We start from the raw sequence: 20,275 nt of genomic DNA on the forward strand, positions 1-20,275 counted from the left end.
TAATCACCTTCTGGTAGGGAAAATGCTAATAGTGTGAGCTATAACAAACACTTGTAGAGCTTCATGCTTGAAGTCAAACAAGCTACAGGGCACACCGCTTCTTCATCCCTGATTCCACACCATCGAGCCGCTCTACTTGCTGCAGGACTGATGCCTAAGTAAAAGCGGACACAAGGAGAACGTTGAAAGGAAAAGCAGGAGGTTCAGGAGCTCACATTGGGGCAGGTAAAGTGAATTGTACCAGTAAGGCAAAAACAAATGAGAGCCCTTAAACTCAACTGAAATGACAGCTTACAGAAGCTCCACGTTAATTACAGTCTGGTCTAATTAAATAGGAAACAGCACTCAAACACTGCTTCTGCTGATGGTCTAAAATCCACTGAAGTAGCGAAGTGGAAGCAGTCGCCAGCCGAGCACAAGGAACCAGGACTTGCTGGAGCACAAACCTGGTGCTGGACACATTTGCAGTGAGATTATTCTCTCCATGTCATAGGATCCCAGACTGGTTTGGGTTGGAAGGGACCTTAAAGCTCCTCCAGCTCAGCACCCTCCCAGGGAAGAGCTTCTGCCCAAGAGCTCAGCTCAGTCTCCCCTCGGGCAGGTTCAAGCCATTCCCAAAAGCAATTTTCAAAGCAATTTGAGGTGGAAGCATCTACTAATCCTGAACTTTATGTTTCTCCTGTGAAAGGTCTATTTTATTTAGCTCTATGTGTTTAATTATCCTCCAGAACAGCTTGTGGCTACATCAGAAACTGATCCACAGCTAAACGACACAAGTTGAAGCAATAGAAATGAAGCACAGAATGCAAGAATTAGGTAGACAGAGCCTGTCATGCAGGAGACTCAGCAACCTTCTTTCAATAACTTCCAAAGGGGAGTTGCCTCTTTTCTCTACAAAGAATAAAACTTATATTGCAAAAGAAGGGAAGAAAATACAACTTTAGGTCTTTCGTTAAGTATTCCAACAAATTCATATTTAAATGCTTTTCTAATACTATTTGCCTAGCAAGGAAAATAGTTCTTTGTTTAAACACTTCTTAACCTATTCTCTACTTTGGGACTTAACTGTAGGAATTCAGCCCCCTGACTCCTTACCTTAAACCTGTGGAATGGGAAAACCAAGTATTAACATGATTCAACTCCTGCTTCGATGTCCTATGTTCAAGCAGTCGCTTGAATCTTTCCTCTTGGATTTCCACTGACATAACTAAGGACCTTCTTATAGATTTTCAAGCCTCATCTGCCTCCAGCTTTATTCCTCCAAGCTCCTCCTGCACATCTGCCCTGATTCCTCTTCATACACCACAGCCTCTGGAAGACAAATGCCTCAAGTCCAATGCGTTGGGGTGAAACCAGACTCATGGGGGCCACCTCACCATGAGCACTACCAGAGGTGGCACAAGCTAGCCAAGGAGGGCAGCAGCTTTATGCATTGAAGTGCATTGGAGTGACTGACCAACATGTTATTTTAGAAGCTAACATCCTATTAATGTTGATGCTCAACTTAGAACAGAATCACAGAATCAACCAGGTTGGAAAAGACCTTCAGGATCATCCAGTCCAACCGTTCCCAGCACTGCCAAGGCCACCACTGCCCCATGGCACTGAGGCCTCGTCTCCATGGGGTGTGAACCCTTGCAGGGACGGTGCCTGCAGCCCTGCCCTGGGCAGCCTGTTCCAATGCCTGAGCACCCTCTGGGGCAGGAATTGTTCCTCAGCTCCATCTAAACCTGCCCTGGTGCAGCTTGAGGCCGGTTCCTCTTGTCCCATCCCTTGTTCCTTGGGAGCAGAGCCCAGCCCCTCCTGGCTCCATCCTCCTCTCAGGCACTTGTAGGCAGCCATCAGGTCCCCCTGGCCTTCTCTTCTCCACACTGAAACCCCCAGGTCCCTCAGCCCTTCCCCATCACACTTGGGCTCCAGGCCCTGCACCAGCTCCGCTGCCCTTCTCTGGCCCCACTCCAGCCCCTCAGTGTCTCTCTTGCAGTGAGGGGCAATGACTTCAGAATGCAGTCATGTGGAATACATTCACCTAAACCTGAGATCACCCTCTGAAATTCTCCTTCCAGAAGGCTCAAGGTACAAACTCCACCCAACCCACACCTCAATACTGAAATAGAATTGTCTTAGCAAGTGTCAGAAAGCTTCTTCAACATTCACTTTTGTATGAAAGCACACAGAGAAAATCTACTCTGAATGGATATTAAGGGGGAGCTTTGAGCACACACCAAAAGGAAAAGTGGGAGAGGAGCAGACTCTTGTCCAAACCCTCCTTGTGCTGAAAAGCACAAAACTGCTTGTACTTCTAGTATAGGAAAATAACTGCACTCCTGAGCTCCTTCAATCACCCAAGCACTGCTGGAGCCTGCAGTCCTCTCACAATAGGGATAGTTTTGAAGAGCCTGTTACTCACAGAGACATTTTCTTTTGCAAGCCTCTTGTGTTTTGACCGTGAGACCAAAGGTCCCCCAAGCTCCTGTATCTGCAACAAAGCAGCATGCGGCAATTTGATGGGGGAAAAGAAAGGGTGAATAAGAACAGGGCAAAACACCTTTGAGGAACTCTGCTCCCCAGGGTCTCAGACAGGTCTCCTCACAGCCCTACTGATGTACCAGCTGAAAGAGCCACCTAAGTCAGTGAGGATATATTGTAAATGAAGTAGCTGAGATCATCTGACATTGATTTCCCTTTGCTGTTGACCATCCTGCTCCACAAAAGCCCATTCCCAAGCGATTTCACACATTAGGTAGAAGCCAACACATGCAACTGGCAATGCAAAGGTAAGTCTTAGCACAACATGACACTTGAAGTGTTAGAAGGAGTCTCCCAAGGCTGGTTTAGTAGGGAGTTTACACGAGCAGAAGAAGACATGATGAACATAATCCATAGGGAAAACCACAGACACACCTCAGCTGAGGTTTTCTTCTTCTGAAGCATTGCTCCTCTCTGAGCTCAGTTCTTTGGTTCCCCACTAATAACATAATTATGGTACACATATTTCCATGTCCTTTTCAAGTGTTCAAAATGACATTTTAGACAACGCGATTCTGAAGACGGACTTGAACCAGACCTCAGCCTTGCTGATCAACACAAGAAGAACTCAAGCAAAGCATAATGTGAATGCAAAACAAGATCCGTAATCATGGCACTTAAATCACCACCTGTAACAACAATATATCCCAGTGTCTATGGGACCTGCACCTCCGCAGGAGAATGACTCCAGCACACGCTCACACTCAGTTCAGGTCCATATAAGACCTCCAGCAACTCCTTGTGTGTTTTGTTGGTCTAAAGAACCCCCCTTTTGACCCTTTTCTTTAGGATTTCCAGGACATCCTTACCTTATGAATTCAGATCCAGTTCTCCTCACTAACCTCTACTGCACTGGCTTTGCTGAAGAGCTTTCCCTACAAGCCACATTCCCATCTGGCTCCCTATGGGAACTCTTTCTCCCTTCATTAAGGGATGAAGCACTCATTAATGATCATCTGCTCCCAGCACTGAGTACAGACATAGATGGAAGAGCCATTGGACACTGGTCCTACCTGTGTATGCCATGTTCTTCGGGTTTCCATAGGGAGCCCCAGGTTGGACGGGGCTGTAAACAGGGTTCATGATGGAAGACTGGGAACTCTGAGGACAAAAGAAAAGCAGAGGTGAGACGATTGCTTTACGTTAGCTCCAGAGGTATCTTCTTGCAGAGAGTCTCTTGCTACATGATAGAATCACTGCGTTATAATTCAGGACACGAAGAGCTGCGAAGGGAAGGATTTACAGTGAGGCATTACAACCACATAGCATATTTAATAATTGAGGTTATGGAGCTCTCAGTTAATTCCCCAAACTTCTTCACTGCTGTATATTCTGCCTACAAACGTACCCAGAGCAGATTAATTTTACACATCCCTGCCTTCAGGGGTCCGGACTCATGACCCCACTTCTGGCTTGCCATGAACAAAGAGGAGAAGGTGGAGATTCAGGCAAGGAATTCTCCCTGCTTGAGGAGCTCGTCATTGCTGGGTGATAAAAACAACCCCAGCGCAGACCTGACCTTTCAGATAAAAGACCATTTGCTGCTGGTGAGATGGAGGGTGGCAAACATGTGGGAGCTCTCAGTGTGAGCTGGCTCCAATAAGTTCGAGCCCAAGGCTGGGGTCCTGTGTGAGGCTGAGCTGGGTGCCCAGTGCCCCCATCACACCCCACCACTAGGGTCCACATCCCATGTCCCACATGGGGAGATGCAGTCACAGATCAAAGACAAGCATAGAACCATAGAATCGCAGCCTGGTTTGGCTTGGAAGGGACCTTAAAGCTCCTCCTGTTCCAACCACTGCCATGGGCAGGGACACCTTCCACTAGAGCAGCTTGCTCCAAGCCCCTGTGTCCAACCTGGCCTTGGGATGGGGCAGCCAGAGCTTCTCTGGGCAGGCTGTTTCTGTTCCAATAAAGAGCTGCTTCCTTAGATCCAACCTAAATCTCCCCTGTGTCTGTTTGAACCCATTCTCCCTTATCCTACCATTACAGTCCCTGTTAAAGAGTCCCACTCCAGCATCCCTGTAGCCCCCTTCAGACACTGGAAGCTGCTCTGAGGAGCAATGAGATTTTAACAGCCTTTGTGCTTCTCCCCCAGTACGGATGATGAGGCAGGGCTGGGTTTGCTCCTTGTTTTATTTAGAGGAAAGCCAGGAACTTGGGAATTCGTGTCTCCTCACTGTCAGCGAAGCAAGCGGCTCAGTTAATTATCTTAATGAAGCACATTCTCACTTCTGATGAATGGGAAAATCAGTCATTAAGCTTTATTAGGCTCCCCATTTGTCTCCACCGCCATCGAGTGACAACTTCACACACGAAGCTCAGCGCTCTTGCTGCAGAACGCGAGGGTTTTGTCTCTAAATGTATTATCTGACACTTCCTACCTAAACCCACTCTTCCCGAGCAAGCCTCTCCTGATGGATGGGCAATTTGTTAGGGCATTTCCTCCTTCCTCTTCACCTCAGGATAGGAAAGGAGTCAAATGGTAAACGCTGGCACCAAGGGACTTGACAACACTCACTGCTAAATTATTTGGCCATCCCTCCACCCCCGAGTTAGCCCAGAAGGAGCAATTCCCACAGCAAAGGGAGTCACAGAGATGAAAAATGCTGGAAGAGGACATAGATTTCATGAGTAAATCACTAACGTAAGACCAAGAGGAAAATGAACACAACACTTTCCATCCATGAGACATTAGAGATGGGATTTACGTTCCAGGATAAGGATTTTAGGGCCATTTGGTCCTCGTGTCACCAGGCTGTGCTGTGAGCCAGTCCCTGGCAAATGGATCCTTGCTTTATGGCTTCAGTTCTCCTTTTCAGGGTAAAACCCAACGTCATCCATCTCTGAGATAGGGAACATGCATTATGTGACACCTAGACATCACTGCTTACAACAAATTCCATCTTCATAGAATCCCAGCTTGGTTTGGGTTGGAAGGGACCTTAAAGCTCATCCAGTTCCAACCCCTGACACAGGCAGGGACCTTACCCTAGAGCAGCTTGCTCCAAGCCCCTGTGTCCAACCTGGCCTTGAACACTGCCAGGGATGGGGCAGCCACAGCTCCTCTGGGCACCCTGTGCCAGCGCCTCAGCACCCTCACAGGGAAGAGCTTCTGCCTAAGAGCTCAGCTCAGTCTGTGCCAGGAGTTAAAGGGGGGCTACAGGGAAGATGGAGACTCCCTTTGGACAAGGAGTCCCATGGGGAAGCCTAGGGGCGATGGGCACAAGTTACTGCTGGGGAGATTCCCACTGGACACAAGAGGGAAATGCCTCCCAATGAGAACAAGCAGCCATTGGAATAATGTCCCCAGGGAAGCGGTGACTCCCCAGTGCTGGACACTGTTAAGATGGGGCTGCACAGGGTGCTGGGCATCCAGTCTGGGTCATGCTGTGCCTGGAAAGCTTGGAGCAGATGATCCTTGAGGTCCCTTCAACCTGGGATTCAATGATTCAATCAGACATGATCAGGCAATCAAAGCACTTTGTGCTAAGATTCCTTTGGTTACACCCTCTGCACATCGAGGTCTTCCTTTGAACCAGATTTAGTCTGGTTTGCAGCCTGGGCCCCAGCTGACACATGGTTTGACACTGCCTAAGGGACATCACCAGTATGGCCACCACCGATACAGATTTCTGGGTCCCAAGAGACATTGGAGAATGTGTGACAGGCAACTGGAGTGAAGCTCTGGAAGGAATCTGGTCCCCACACGCCAAGCTCACTACATAGACAGAAACAACCAGTCAATGGGAGTCACCTTCAAAGGGCAGTTCAGTTCTGAAGTGAAACACTAGGAATACATATAGCCCAGGGTTACTACTAGTCAAGATGCTTCAAGTAGTAGATGTCACAAATAGGACTTGAGAGACAAAGGTGTTAGAGGGTTGCAGAGATTTCCTGGCTATAATTAACTGTTAAATCACTACTAGGACTCTTCAAGCCCAGACAAGAAATGCCCAGTGGGGCAGGGAGTGTGACAGGCATTTATAGACACTAAACCACAGATGCCCTGGGGAAGGTGGAGGGGCAGCAATCACACACTCCTCATAACCCAAGCAAGCGGAGGCATCAGAAGAAGTAAGGGTGTTGTAGGTTCAAAGCAAGCCGCTTGCCTCAGTGCGTCCCCTGCAGCCAAGATGGTGGCATTTGGAAAGCATCCCAAGGGATAGAGCAATTCCTCCTCTTGCCCAGACACCCTTCCAGACAGGCTTTTAGGCAGCAAGGACCTTCAACCATGCAGCCATCCTTGTGTGCCCAAGAGGAAAACCAATATCCAGGCTCAGTTTTCACGGCCTGGACACCCAACTAAGAGTATGATGCCTGACACTGGACCATGCTCCCAACAAATGTGCCTATGGTGCTGTATGCCTGGGAACACTGGGAGATCCCCACACCAGTTCTTAATGTATCATTAAATCATGGAACCCCAGCCTGGTTTGGGTTGAGGGGACCTTAAAGCTCCTTCAGTTCCAACCCCTGCCACGGGCAGGGACCCCTTCCACTGGAGCAGCTTGCTCCAAGCCCCTGTGTCCAACCTGGCCTTGAGCACTGCCAGGGATGGGGCAGCCACAGCTTCTCTGGGCACCCTGTGCCAGTGCCTCAGCACCCTCCCAGGGAAGAGCTTCTGCCTAAGAGCTCAGCTCAGTCTCCCCTCGGGCAGGTTCAAGCCATTCCCCTTGGCCTGGCCCTATAGGCCCTTGTCCAAAGCCCCTCTCCAGCTTTCCTGGAGCCCCTTTGGGCACTGGAAGGCCGATGCAGCCCAGATAAAGTGGTAACAGCACCGAACAAGGCACTTAAGCAATGCAGCTGTGACACCATTTCAGATCTTTAAGGTTCCTTCCAACCAAAACCATTCCATGATTCTATGATTTTCTGGGTGTCAAGAGTACAAATAAATCATAATTTGGTGAGAACTACTGCATCCATCTGGCTTGCTTTAGGTAAATGGTAAAACACTCTTAGTGAGAAGGAAGAAAGAAAATGCTTTTTAGCTAGGATACAAAGATTATAATCATTACAGGGGTTTGAGTGCATTGTGAGGAAGAGGCTGGTGCTTCGTCTCTGCTTGGTATGCAGGGTGTTATCTCCAGCCAGCACGAAGGAGTTCATGCAAACAGCATTTCAGATGGATGCTTTTCTTTCTTTCCAGAATCTAGCATTAAAGCACATTTAGATGAGCTTCCAATACATCCTGCAAGACAATATCATCCCAAAATCCATTTAAAAGTCATTACAGGCACCACATTGTGCCATTCGAAAAGCTACAATGGAATGGGAATAAAACAGGATTAGCAAAATTAAACCTCCTTCACCCCAATAACTTGCAGCACTTGCTTGTGGCCATGAATACACAACGAAAAGACCAACAGGAATTCATTATAAACAGGCAAACACCAGTATTTCTCTATTGCACAGAGCTTCCCCTGCATCCTAATCCCCCCAACAGTGATGCTCACAAGCTGCTGAGGCTCCAGCAAGGAGCTGAAGGAGGAGCTCCAGCAGGAATGCCATGGGAATAAGCTGTTAGCAAACAGTCTCAGGATACTTTCTGCCTGTAACCTGGTTACATTTTCATCCCTTTTCTCTTCCCTATGCAAGTACATGACATGCTCCCACTGCACTAGGAAATGACTTGATGAAGGGCAAACAGCAATACAAGAGAGGTCGGTGGTCGGGTGGCCACCATGCCATGAGCAGGCCAACGTGCCACTCAAAGCACGTTTGCACAGGGGATCTCCAAGCAGCACAAGAAGGGAAATGAAAATGCTTGTGCTGGGATGAGCTTTAAGGTCCTTCCAACCCAAACCATTCCACGATTCTGTGATGCTCTTCCTCGAGGAGCACTCGGAGCACTCAATGGCCAGCACAGGCATCGCCACCACCTTCCATCCACTGCAGACTCAACTCAAAAGGAACATCTTACCCTGGTTATTGTTAGGTTACTTCATGCCATTGAAAACACCGTGACCACCTTGGCTGCTTCTCAAAGACATTCACATCTTCCAATCCTGGTGGGTACCAGTGAATTTGAACATATGAACAAGCTTTAACCCAAGTATTTCTATGCACACATTGGCGGATCTTGCATCTAAAACCCCCTTCCCACTCTGATATACAGAACTATAGGTGTTTCCCACTTCTACCACATAGAGGGAAAGAAACATGACATTGAAGATGAAAAACTCCTAAAGGAATAAACCTGGCATGCAGGATTCAGCAAGTTTTTGCAGTTATTCTCCTTTTCCCTTCAGACTAAGCAAATAAAATCATCATAATAATAAAACATATTTAACTGGGTTCTTAGAACAGTGACACGGACAGATCAGAGAACCACGGACTGCTTTGAGTCGAAGTGAACTTAAAGCTCATATATTCCCAACCCCTGCCATGGGCAGGGACCCCTTCCACTGGAGCAGCTTGCTCCAAGCCCCTGTGTTCAACCTGGCCTTGAACACTGCCAGGGATGGGGCAGCCACAGCTTCTCTGGGCACCCTGTGCCAGCGCCTCAGCACCCTCACAGGGAAGAGCTTCTGCCTAAGAGCTCAGCTCAGTCTCCCCTCGGGCAGGTTCAAGCCATTCCCCTTGGCCTGGCCCTACAGGCCCTTGTCCCAAGCCCCTCTCCAGCTTTCCTGCAGCCCCTTCAGGCACTGGAGCTGCTCTCAGGTCTCCCCTTCAGGAGCCTTCTCTTCTCCAGGCTGCCCCAGCCCAGCTCTCTGAGCCTGGCTCCAGAGCAGAGCTGCTCCAGCCCTCGCAGCAGCTCCATGGCCTCCTCTGGCCTCGCTCCAACAGCTCCACGTCCCTCTTGTGCTGCTGCCCCAGAGCTGGATCAGGGCTGCAGGGGGGTCTCCCCTTCACACAGCAGAAGGGCAGGACCCCCTCCCTGAGCTGCTGCTCACGCTCTGGGGGTGCAGCCCAGCACAGAGGGGGGTTCTGGGCTCAAGCCGGGTCATGGGGAGCTTCTCCTCACCCAACACCCCAAGTCTTCCTCCTCAGGGCTGCTCTCAATGTGTTCTCTGCAGCTGCAGCTGTGCCTGGGATTGCCCCGATGCAGGGGCAGGACCTCGCACTTCGCTTTGTTGAACGTCATGAGGTTGGTGCTTGCCACCTCTCAAGTGGTCTCTCTGGATCCCTTCCATTCCCTCCAGCTATGTTCCTTCTTTCCCCCTCAAAGAGTAAGGAGGAGCCACAACACAAAGTGATTTCCCAGAACTAACACCTCCTTATTAATTCCCTCCTTTTTCAGCTAAGCCATGCCGAGGATGTGAGTGAACAAATCTCATCTGAAGGAAGACGTTTGACTTTTGCAGACCTTGGTCAAGAACCAAGTCAAAGCTGACACAATCATAGTTCTGCTTTCATTAATACAATAAAACACCCTTTAAAACCAAATCAATTCAAAGAGGGAAAGCAATGAAAAGCCAAACTCCACAAGAAATCTGAGGTTTCCATTAGCAGTGAATTATTAATGGCTCCTCTTGTTTGTACCATATCAGATTCACTTTTACCTCTTCCACTCTGCTCCAGCTTTACCTTGATGTTTATAGCGATCGATCCAGGGCATCATTCCAGAGCCTGATTATTGCTTTTTTCTCCTGCAGTTCTCTTAGGTTTTCACTTTCAAAGGTAATTTCAGCTCTTTTCCAGCCTTGTTTTACCTAAATCACTGCAAACTCTGTACCACAAACTCCAGCTCCCCAGGACCTGCAGCACTCCATAAACTCACACAGCCGGAGCAGAAGGGTCACCCTGGTCTTCAAACCATCCTGCAGATGCATCTATTGATACTCATATATTGACATCCCCATTTACACAGCCCCCACGCAGTGGAACCTAACAGCAAAAGTCAGGCAAGGAGCTTTGCTTCTATCCTAAGACAACATCAGCTGTTTCAGACAGGGTTTCTACACTTGATTTCAGGCTTGTTCTCCAGCTCCCAGTCATGGCCTGGAGCCCTGTTTTGTTTTTCTGGGAGCATTCCCAGTGGCAATGAAGCTGTGCAGAGAAGCAGCAGTTTGGGAATGCTTTAGCAGTCGATGTTACTGCACGCAGGCGTGTCTGCACTGATGTGAACCAGATGTGGGATGCACGTCTGCATCCGTCTGTGCCTGCCCCATCCCCGGCAGGTTGGACACAGGGGCTTGGAGCAAGCTGCTCTAGTGGAAGGGGTCCCTGCTCGTGGCAGGGGTTGGAGCTGGAGGAGCTTTAAGGTCCCTTGAACCCAAACCACTCTGGGATCCCATGGCTGTAATGCAGCTGGTGATGAACACAACATCATTTGTGTACAGTCTTTCATGAGGCTCTGAACGTGACTTAATGGCATTACTCATGACTTACGCTGATGTTGTGTTACCTTCATAGATGCCCTGTGTCACGCAGCAGTGGAAGGCGTTTGTATGTGGCAAACACATACAAAGACACATAGCCAGGGCTTCAGCAATGAGCTGCTGTCCCCTGCTGTCCCCTCCGCCAGGGATGTCACCAGTGAGGACTACATCAACAGGAGAGAGGAGACAGGAATGGCAAGATCCTAGAATCATGGAATGGTTGGGGTTGGAAGGGACCTTAGAGCTCCTCCAGCTCCAATATCCTAACATGGGCAGGGGCACCTTCTACTAGAGCAGCTTGCTCCATGCTCTGCCCAGCCTGGCCTTGATGACCACCAGTGGGACAGTGCTCACAGATGAAACTCAAGCTGTTCAGCTGAAGCTGACACTGATCGAAGGAAAGAATTAAACCAACTGGAAATGCCATAGAGAGAGGGATTCCAGCCCAGCACTTGACATACCCAATGTCAAAGACCAGCAAAAGGAAAACACAAATGAGCTGCATCATTTACAGTCCTATAGCATCTCCCTCGAAATGCAGGCTGTAGCACCCATCTATTCACTGAGGAGACACAGGAGGCCAACTGGGAACACCTAGCCAAGCCCTTAAGGGGCCACATTCCCATCACCTATTGCCTATTGTAAGATAAATAACTAAATAACCCCACATCTTTCACTGGAGAGAAGTTATCCATCTATAACAGGAACCAGCCCTCGCGTCCTCACTGTATGACAAATTAAGTGGGTAATTTATAAGCATGAAGCAGCTCTTGAATGTGCTGATCTCAGCCCGTCCAACACCAAATGCTGAGGCAGGCAAAATCTTGACCTTTCTTTTGCTGATGTTTATGATTTACTTAAAAACCAGAGGATCCAAAAGGTAATGACGGATGATCACAGAATCATAGAATCACAGAATGGTTTGGGTTGGAAAGGACCTTAAGATCATCCAGTTCCAACCCCCCTGCCATGGGCAGGGACACCTCACACTAAACCATGGCACCCAAGGCTCTGTCCAACCTGGCCTTGAACACTGCCAGGGATGGAGCATTCACAGCCTCCCTGGGCAACCCATTCCAGTGCCTCAGCACCCTCACAGGAAAGAACTCCTTCCTTACATCCAATCTGAACTTCCCCTGTTTCAGTCTGAACCCATCACCCCTTGTCCTGTCACTGCAGTCCCTGATGAAGAGTCCCTCCCCAGCATCCTTGTAGCCCCCTCCACACACTGGAAGCTGCTCTGAGGTCTCCACACAGCTTCTCTTCTCCAGGCTCAACAGCCCCAGTGTTCTCAGCCTGGCTCCATACAGGAGCTGCTCCAGTCCCTGCTCATCCTCGTGGCCTCCTCTGGACTTGTTCCAACAGTTCCATGTCCTTATGTTGAGGACACCAGAACTGCACACAATGCTCCAGGTGAGGTCTCACAAGAGCAGAGCAGAGGGGCAGGATCACCTCCTTCGCCCTGCTGGTCACGCTCCTTTGGATGCAGCCCAGGATACGGTTGCTTTCTGGGCTGCGAGCGCACACTGAAGCCGGCTCATGTTCATTTTCTCATGGACCATATGATGCCAAACAGCACGTTACAAAACAAGGAAGGAAATCGTATCCTAGCCTGAGAAAGGCAGAGACAGGCAAGGAAGACAAAGAGCACCTGGAGCCTGAATATGGCATATATTAAACATATCTATATATTGAATTATTTGAATTGGGCAGAGCTTATAGAAACACCTTTATGGGCCTCAGAACATGAGAAACGAGTTCAGCAATGAGAAAACCTGATGGCAGCACAGCTGACGTTCTATGGGCCTACTTCCAGAGCAAGAAATATCTGTATACAGATGGATCCTGGGCTTTGTAGCTTTAAGACTGATGGGTTCCACCAGCAGGGAACCAATACATTGAGGTATTCTTTATGTATGTAACAGACCTGTCCCTGTGTGTCCAAACCCATTCTCAGCTCTCAAACGTCTTCCTTGGTATATTCCTATTAACTTCTTCAACGTGAGGCCTTGCTGACTCTCGCTTTTGAAATGAACCTGCTGTAACTTCAGGTCTCTGGTTCTCTCCAACTGAGCACATCCTGCTCCAGCTGATTATCCCAATGCTTTCATCTTCCCAATCCCACTTCCCTGTATTTGACTGAAACAACAGGACACAGTTTGAAGACTCCTCTCTGCTCCTTTCGCTCCACAAATGATGTGTTGGGAGATTCAGGTTGGCCATTAAGAAAAGCCTTTTGGTTATGGGGGTGCTGTGCCACTGGAGCAGGGTGACCAAAGATCTGCTGCAGTTTTCATTGCCAGGTTGGACAGGGCTTTCACCAGCACCAGCCTGGGTCAATTATGACCCTGAATAAACCAGTAACCATAGAATCCCAGCCTGGTTTGGGATGGAAGGGACCTTAAAGCTCCTCCAGCTCCAACCCCTGCCATGGGCAGGTACACCTTCCACTAGAGCAGCTTGCTCCAAGCTCATTCTTATCCCTACAGGCCCTTGTCCAAAGCCCCTCTCCAGCTTTCCTGCAGCCCCTTTAGGCACTGGAGCTGCTCTCAGGTCTCCCCTTCACACAGCAGAGGGGCAGGATGCCCTCCCTGAGCTGCTGCTCACGCTCTGGGGGTGCAGCCCAGCACACGGGGGGGTTCTGGGCTCAAGCACACACTGAAGCCGGGTCATGGGGAGCTTCTCCTCACCCAACACCCCAAGTCCTTCTCCTTGGGCTGCTCCATCCAGTCTCCCCCAGCCTGTGTCTGTGCTCGATTCCTGAGGTCCCTTCCATCCTGCGTTCTATGACACCATCACACCAAGTTGAAGATGTGAACAGTGCATCCGAATCATGGCGCTGCACGAGCTCCTGTTTTCATTTCATTTTCTTTTCCAGTGGGTCAAACGAAACTGCATCAACCAATTTCTAACAGAAGAAACTCTCAACAGCAGAAAAGGCCCCGTTACCCTCAAAGCCAGGCTTTCATTTATGCGTTGCTCCATAATTTCCAACCGCCACCACTAATGACCCTCCTTCTCTGTTTGCAATTAGAACCCTCACTATGGGAGAATCAGCTCCCAACCATATCCCGAATATTGGAAACATCACTCCTTCCCACGCACTGCAACGGGAGGAAGAGCTAAATCTGTTTCAGAGTGGGTTAGGCCTTATAAAGGCAACACACCACAAATACAGTACTGCTGGAATTCAAATCAGATGAGGGCAGAGATGTGATTTTACTTACACATGGGTCAGAAGCCTCTTGGCTCAGTTTGGTCAAATCCATCACACTGCAGGTTTTGAGTGTGATTTATGACTTCCAGTCATGGTTGGTCCTCTGACCACCCCCTTCCAGCTCCTGCAGGCTTTCTTCTGTGGTCCAGACTGGAAACCCAGTGCTGGGTTCAGGAGCAGGAGGATGATGGAGCCATCCTCCGCCCCAGCCCCATTCTCCTGGCAGGCAGCAGAGCAAATCCCTCCCTGCCATCTCTTTTCCCTTACTCACGTTGTTGATGCAGGAACAAAGATGGGATATAGACACTGGGGAAATGAGTGCAAATGGAGGGGATGAATCCTCTCCAATAGGCCCTTCCTCCTTAACTATTTTGCAATCTCTGTTGTAAAACAAAGCTGCACCGGGGAAGACGAAGGAGAGCGCAGGCTGAAGCTGTGAGCAGAAAGGGAGCTTTGGCAAGAGGTCTGTTTATCATCCCCTTTTTGTAGTTTCATGTTGGCAAGAGGAACTGCATTAAGAGCCCAGGAGACTGAAAGCGTTTCCTACCCATAGGACAGGCACACACCGGAATTGTTCACTCTGCTTGGAAATCAATCACTCTACATGGAACTGCAGACCCCAGTTTTATAGAATCCCAGCCTGATTTGGGTTGGACGGGACCTCAAAGCTCCTCCAGCTCCCACCCCTGCCACGGGCAGGGACCCCTTCCACTGGAGCAGCTTGCTCCAAGCCCCTGTGTCCAACCTGGCCTTGAGCACTGCCAGGGATGGGGCAGCCACAGCTTCTCTGGGCACCCTGTGGAGCCAACCTTCAGCATCCTCCCTCCCTGTCATGGAGGTACCACCTCTATCCCCATCATCCCTCCCTCTGCACATACTCCCTGCTGTTTTAGTACGTATCCAATTCTCATCATATCTAAACTCTTTACTACTCAATATTTCTTCTATGCACTCTGAGCCTCTACAGCTTGATGCTGCAAAAGTACATGGTAAAATGACCTATAACAGCGTAAGAGAAAGGGAGTTTGCATCAGATGGCCATGATCAACCACTTGACATCTTTAAATGAAGGCTACATGGTTATAAAGCTGTAGTAGGTCTCAAACACAAGTCATACATTCAAAACAGCACTTACCCAAGGCTAGCAGCAGCCTCTACACAAGAAACTGGAGACCAAGACTGCAGATGCATGCTACTACCCTATAATGCCTGCAATATCCATTCAATTTGTGTATTTGTTTCATAATCACTGCAAAAGCCAGGAATTCTTGTCCAGCCTGCCATTCCCAAGGATTCTGCAGCACTTTCATTCACCTCCACAGTCAGGTTTCCAGTGAATATCCCCAGCCCAGGAGGCCAGACCCAGCAATGCTTTTGCAACACACACAAAGCAAAGGGCTGAATGGCCACAGCAAGTCAACAATCCATGCTTTGCGTGGATTTCTGGACTCTCCTTCCCAAATTAAAGAGTGGGAAGAGATTCAATGGAGTCTGAAGGAGTTTATAGCTTGCAGTTTGTAGCAACAGGAGAGAACTGCTGAATTCTAAGCCTATGACTTAGACCAGTCAGACCCAGCTTCCCTTTCTTGTTTCCCATCCATGGGGATAAGGCCAGTTTGGGGGTTGAATGGCACTCAAAGCAGAGAGTTATTCACTCCTTCCTTCAAATAACAGCATATGGTGACATTAAAAACCACCTAAAAAAGGTCTTTGGGGTCTTTGGGAAATATTTAAAAGGCAAAGCTGACTCTGATGCAGCTCAGCAAATACGGGTCTTCATACATGAACGTTTCTATTCAAATTGATTTCTCCCACTGTAAGGTCAAGGATACGTGGGGCTACTTGAACAACCAGAGCTCCTGCATCCGTGCACAGGAAAAACACCAGTCCTTGCTTAAAACAGTCATCATTAGGTAAGGAAATCCAATACAAGATGATGCTCCCAGTGGCTAAGAGCGAAGCTGGGTTTCCAACCACAATGACCAGTATCTATGATAAAAGCAATAGCAAATAAGTGAACACGTGTAGACGAGGCTCTCAGTGCCATGGGTCAGTGGTGGCCTTGGCAGTGCTGGGCAATGGTCGGACTGGATGAGTTTAAGGGTCTTTTCCAACCTGGTTGATTCCATGATTCCATGTTCACCTGTCAAAGGATATTGTGCAGTGTTGAAACTCAAGAGAGCATCCAGCAGTGATAGGATTAGTTTAATTCACTATCAGTCATATCTGCTTTGGCGTGAAGGATGCTGGAGCCTCCACACCAAGAGCCACGACACCTTCAACACAGCAGGATAAGAATCCTCTTTTCTACCAGTCCGTGTCCCTTCGATGCTACAACTCCACTGCCGACACAAGAAAAATGTCTTAAAGTTTCCATTTCCCACAAAATGCCTTCATTTCAGGTTAATTCCTATTATAAAGAACCAATTCTGAAGTTCAAAGGAAGCAGGGAACTTCTGGTTGTTAAATATCACCTGCAGAGAAGAGGTAAGCCCAGATTTTACACTCGTTCCATCGCAACTCAAACATGAGTCTACAAAGCCTGTTCAACGATCAGCCTGCCTCAGCTTTCTGCATGTGCAAGACCATTTCAGTAGTATTTTAAGCACAAACACAAAAGCTGCACTGAAGACAGAACATGTATGTTCAGGCAATGGCCTTCTCCAAATTAAACTCTACCATCTACCTGCATCTTTGCACCATAAATAATGTAACAGAAGACACCAAAACATGCACTTGCTGCTGCCTTGTGCCAAAGCCAACAGCAAACCAAGAGCTTGTGCATGTTCAAACAGACAATGAGGGAGGTATCAGAGAGCAGCTCAGGGAGGGGATCCTGCCCCTCTGCTGTGTGAAGGGGAGAACCCCCCTGCAGCCCTGATCCAGCTCTGGGGCAGCAGCACAAGAGGGACGTGGAGCTGTTGGAGCGAGGCCAGAGGAGGCCATGGAGCTGCTGTGAGGGCTGGAGCAGCTCTGCTCTGGAGCCAGGCTGAGAGAGCTGGGCTGGGGCAGCCTGGAGAAGAGAAGGCTCCTGAAGGGGAGACCTGAGAGCAGCTCCAGTGCCTGAAGGGGCTGCAGGAAAGCTGGAGAGGGGCTTGGGACAAGGGCCTGTAGGGCCAGGCCAAGGGGAATGGCTTGAACCTGCCTGAGGGGAGACTGAGCTGAGCTCTTAGGCAGAAGCTCTTCCCTGTGAGGGTGCTGAGGCGCTGGCACAGGGTGCCCAGAGAAGCTGTGGCTGCCCCATCCCTGGCAGTGTTCAAGGCCAGGTTGGACACAGGGGCTTGGTGCAAGCTGCTCTAGTGGAAGGGGTCCCTGCCCATGGAAGGGGGTGGAATTGAAGGAGCTTTAAGGTCCCTTCCAACCCAAACCAGGCTGGGATTCTATGATTACCCATGACCAATAATTTAATTGTTCTTAGATTTCAGTGCTATTTCACAACACACTTAGGTGTAGGCACCCCTAAACCTGGGTTTAGGCACAGAGAGGTGTCTGAAGCCTCACAGCTTTACCTTCTAAACTCTACAGAACAAAGTCTTTTGTACGTTCCACAAAGACCCCAGCATCCATTAGACAGTAATTACAGGATTTACAGATGCACACCCCTTATTTATGCATTTGGAAAAAGCAAAAGGAAGAAAATCAGGCCTTTGATTTGCAACCAATTTGTGCCACATTTATTTTCATGCTGGTAAGCATCATCTCTGCACATAATAACCCTCCTGCCATCATTTCTTCATAACAATTCAATTCACTTCTTAAATTAGCTCCATCAATCATACAACAGGTACACGCCACCTCCTCAAGAGATTCCCTTTCTCCCAATCTTTGCTCTGCTCTGACAATGCCCAAATTGATGTTACCTGTGATGACAAACACAGCCTGGCAGGGGCCTCACCTTGGTCAGATGCACTCGAATGAATTCCTAACTCTGGTTTTACATGCCTGGAAAGAAACTCATTCCCAGCGTGCTGTAAAATATTGGGTAGAAACACCAAAAGGAGGATGGAGCCAGGAGGGGCTGGGCTCTGCTCTCTGCTCCCAAGGAACAAGGGATGGGACAAGAGGAACCGGCCTCAAGCTGCACCAGGGCAGGTTTAGATGGAGCTGAGGAACAATTCCTGCCCCAGAGGGTGCTCAGGCATTGGAACAGGCTGCCCAGGGCAGGGCTGCAGGCACCGGCCCTGCAAGGGTTCACACCCCGTGGAGACGAAGCCTCAGTGCCATGGGGCAGTGGTGGCCTTGGCACTGATGGGGTAAAGGTTGGACCGGATGAGCTTAAAGGGCTTTTCTAACCTGGTTGATTCCATGATTCTATGAAACAGAGCTCCTGGTTTCCACTGAATGATTAATTCAGTTGTAAGAGACGATTCCAACATGGAATAACGAAGCCTGAGATCTAGAAAGAGTTAAATACACAGTTAGGGCTGTAAATCCCTACAGCCCTTCAGGCTGCATGTGCATCCTCTGGAAGAGCAGCGCTAAGACACCCGACAATGTGACGGGCACAGAAAACAGAGGGAGAGCACAGGGCAGGACCCAAGTGATCTTCACATCAATTGCCAGGCAACACGAGGGAGAAAAACGCCCTTGGTGGAAAGAAGAGGAGGGCAAATTGTGACAGTAATCACGACCTCCATGACCAGGAGAGCCTGGGAACATACATTTGATACAGACAGAGCGTTTGTTCAAGGTACCCCCTTCTTTCTTTCATCCCCTCCCCAAAAGACTTCTTTCAAATAGTCTGGTTATTCCTTTTCAATTCATGATACACGTTAAATCTTGTTATTAGATATTAATGTTCAATTTCTTTATGTATATGAATGCGCTTAGACAGAATGGTGCATGTCCCTGCTCACTGCAAGGGGGGATGGACTAGACGACCTTTAAAGATCCCTTCCAACCCCAACCATTCTACGATTCTGTGTGTTTAGAAGTGAGAGCGCAGTGAATGACACCCCATAAAGCATCTCAAGATACACTTCCATGTGTTACCAGGGCTGGGATATCCTCACCAGCATCCTTCAGCGTGCACAACGCTCCTAATCCAATCCCAGAGGAAGACCCACGACGCATAGAGAGGAAGATGCACTTCACACTTCCCTGTTTTCTCCAGGAATAATAACCCCACAGAGTGTAGATTGAGATAGCAGCACGACAGCATCGGACCCTTCCTCCTAATGTGGCTGAAGTCTACGGCAATGGAATTAGAAAGCTTGCTAGGAGGGGCATTTTCATTTCCCCCTTAGGCAAGCTGTTTGCCACAGGCAAGCAATTATGGGAATGTACCTTCAGGGTTTGAAGCCCTGAGCAGGGGAAGCCCAGGTTTCCCCCAGGTAGCAGCATCTGGTTTCACATGAACACAAAACTACACTGAGCACATACAAAACCCCGCGTTCTTCAGGCTGATGGATAAGTTGGGCCTTTCTCCTCCCTTGGCAAAGCTGCTGTTGATGCTCACTGCTCTCACATCTTTGTTCAGAGCAGCCTAAATGGAAAGCAGCCATAGACAGATGAAGCATCTGCCTGCACCTCTACTGTTTTTCATCTGATGCAAAATACTTGTTCAAGGCTGAAAGAGGAAGAAAGGCAGGATACCAAGGAAGAGGAATGACATTTAGAAGGATGTGATTCCACAGAGAGGGGTGAAACCACCAAGCATTCCATAAGAGAACACAAAACCTTGGCAGAGGCACAATATCTGTAAGGCAGCCTTGTAGAAGGACCAGAGCTGAACACGAGGGGGCCAAGGTCACCACATTCTGCTCCCCCTCATCCCTTCCAGCAGCACCCTCTCCATAGCTACGCTCCCGAGCTCTTGCTATCGCTGACCCAGGACTTGTAATCTCCTTGTGCTGGCGAGGCGAGTGTTTGATACCAGTGCTAATCCTCCCGATTTGCAATTCAGTGACGCCATCTGATCATGAAACTCTTCTGCAGGCACTGAAGGGGGAAAGCAGAAAGCCAACCGTGAGAGAGAACTGCTAAGCCTGTGCTGCCAGCACATTGGGAAGGAAGAGGCAAGGAAAAACACCCATCGGTGCCTGTATCATCCTCCAAATCTGAGCTGACATCACCGACATCCTATGCCCCAACGTCCCTCTGCTTCATCTTGTGTCCAGCCTGCTCATGTCCATCTCATGGATATTGAATCCAGGTTGTTCAGCTTGGAGAAGAGAAGGCTCCTGAAGGGGAGAACTTAGAGCAG

The 20,275-nt window shown here is 49.0% G+C and overlaps 1 protein-coding gene across 2 annotated transcripts in view; it reads right to left on the reverse strand.

Moving 5' to 3' along the window:
• The window catches only part of FAM168A (family with sequence similarity 168 member A), a 122,178-nt gene that overhangs the window by 80,397 nt on the left and 21,506 nt on the right, over positions 1 to 20,275 (reverse strand). The window contains exon 2 of one of the 2 annotated variants that reach the window (XM_057405264.1): positions 3,543 to 3,630. The exons of the other annotated variant lie outside the window; for it this stretch is intronic. Coding sequence (XP_057261247.1) covers positions 3,543 to 3,612 — 70 coding nt within the window. The 5' untranslated portion in view covers positions 3,613 to 3,630. The remainder of the gene's footprint in view (positions 1 to 3,542; positions 3,631 to 20,275) is intronic. 2 annotated transcript variants of the gene reach the window in all.

This window comes from Pezoporus wallicus, unplaced genomic scaffold, assembly GCF_028554395.1.
Source record: "Pezoporus wallicus isolate ANWC-B61680 ecotype Strahan unplaced genomic scaffold, APGP_CSIRO_Pwel_v1 contig_12807, whole genome shotgun sequence".
Taxonomy (NCBI): Eukaryota; Metazoa; Chordata; class Aves; order Psittaciformes; family Psittacidae; genus Pezoporus; species Pezoporus wallicus.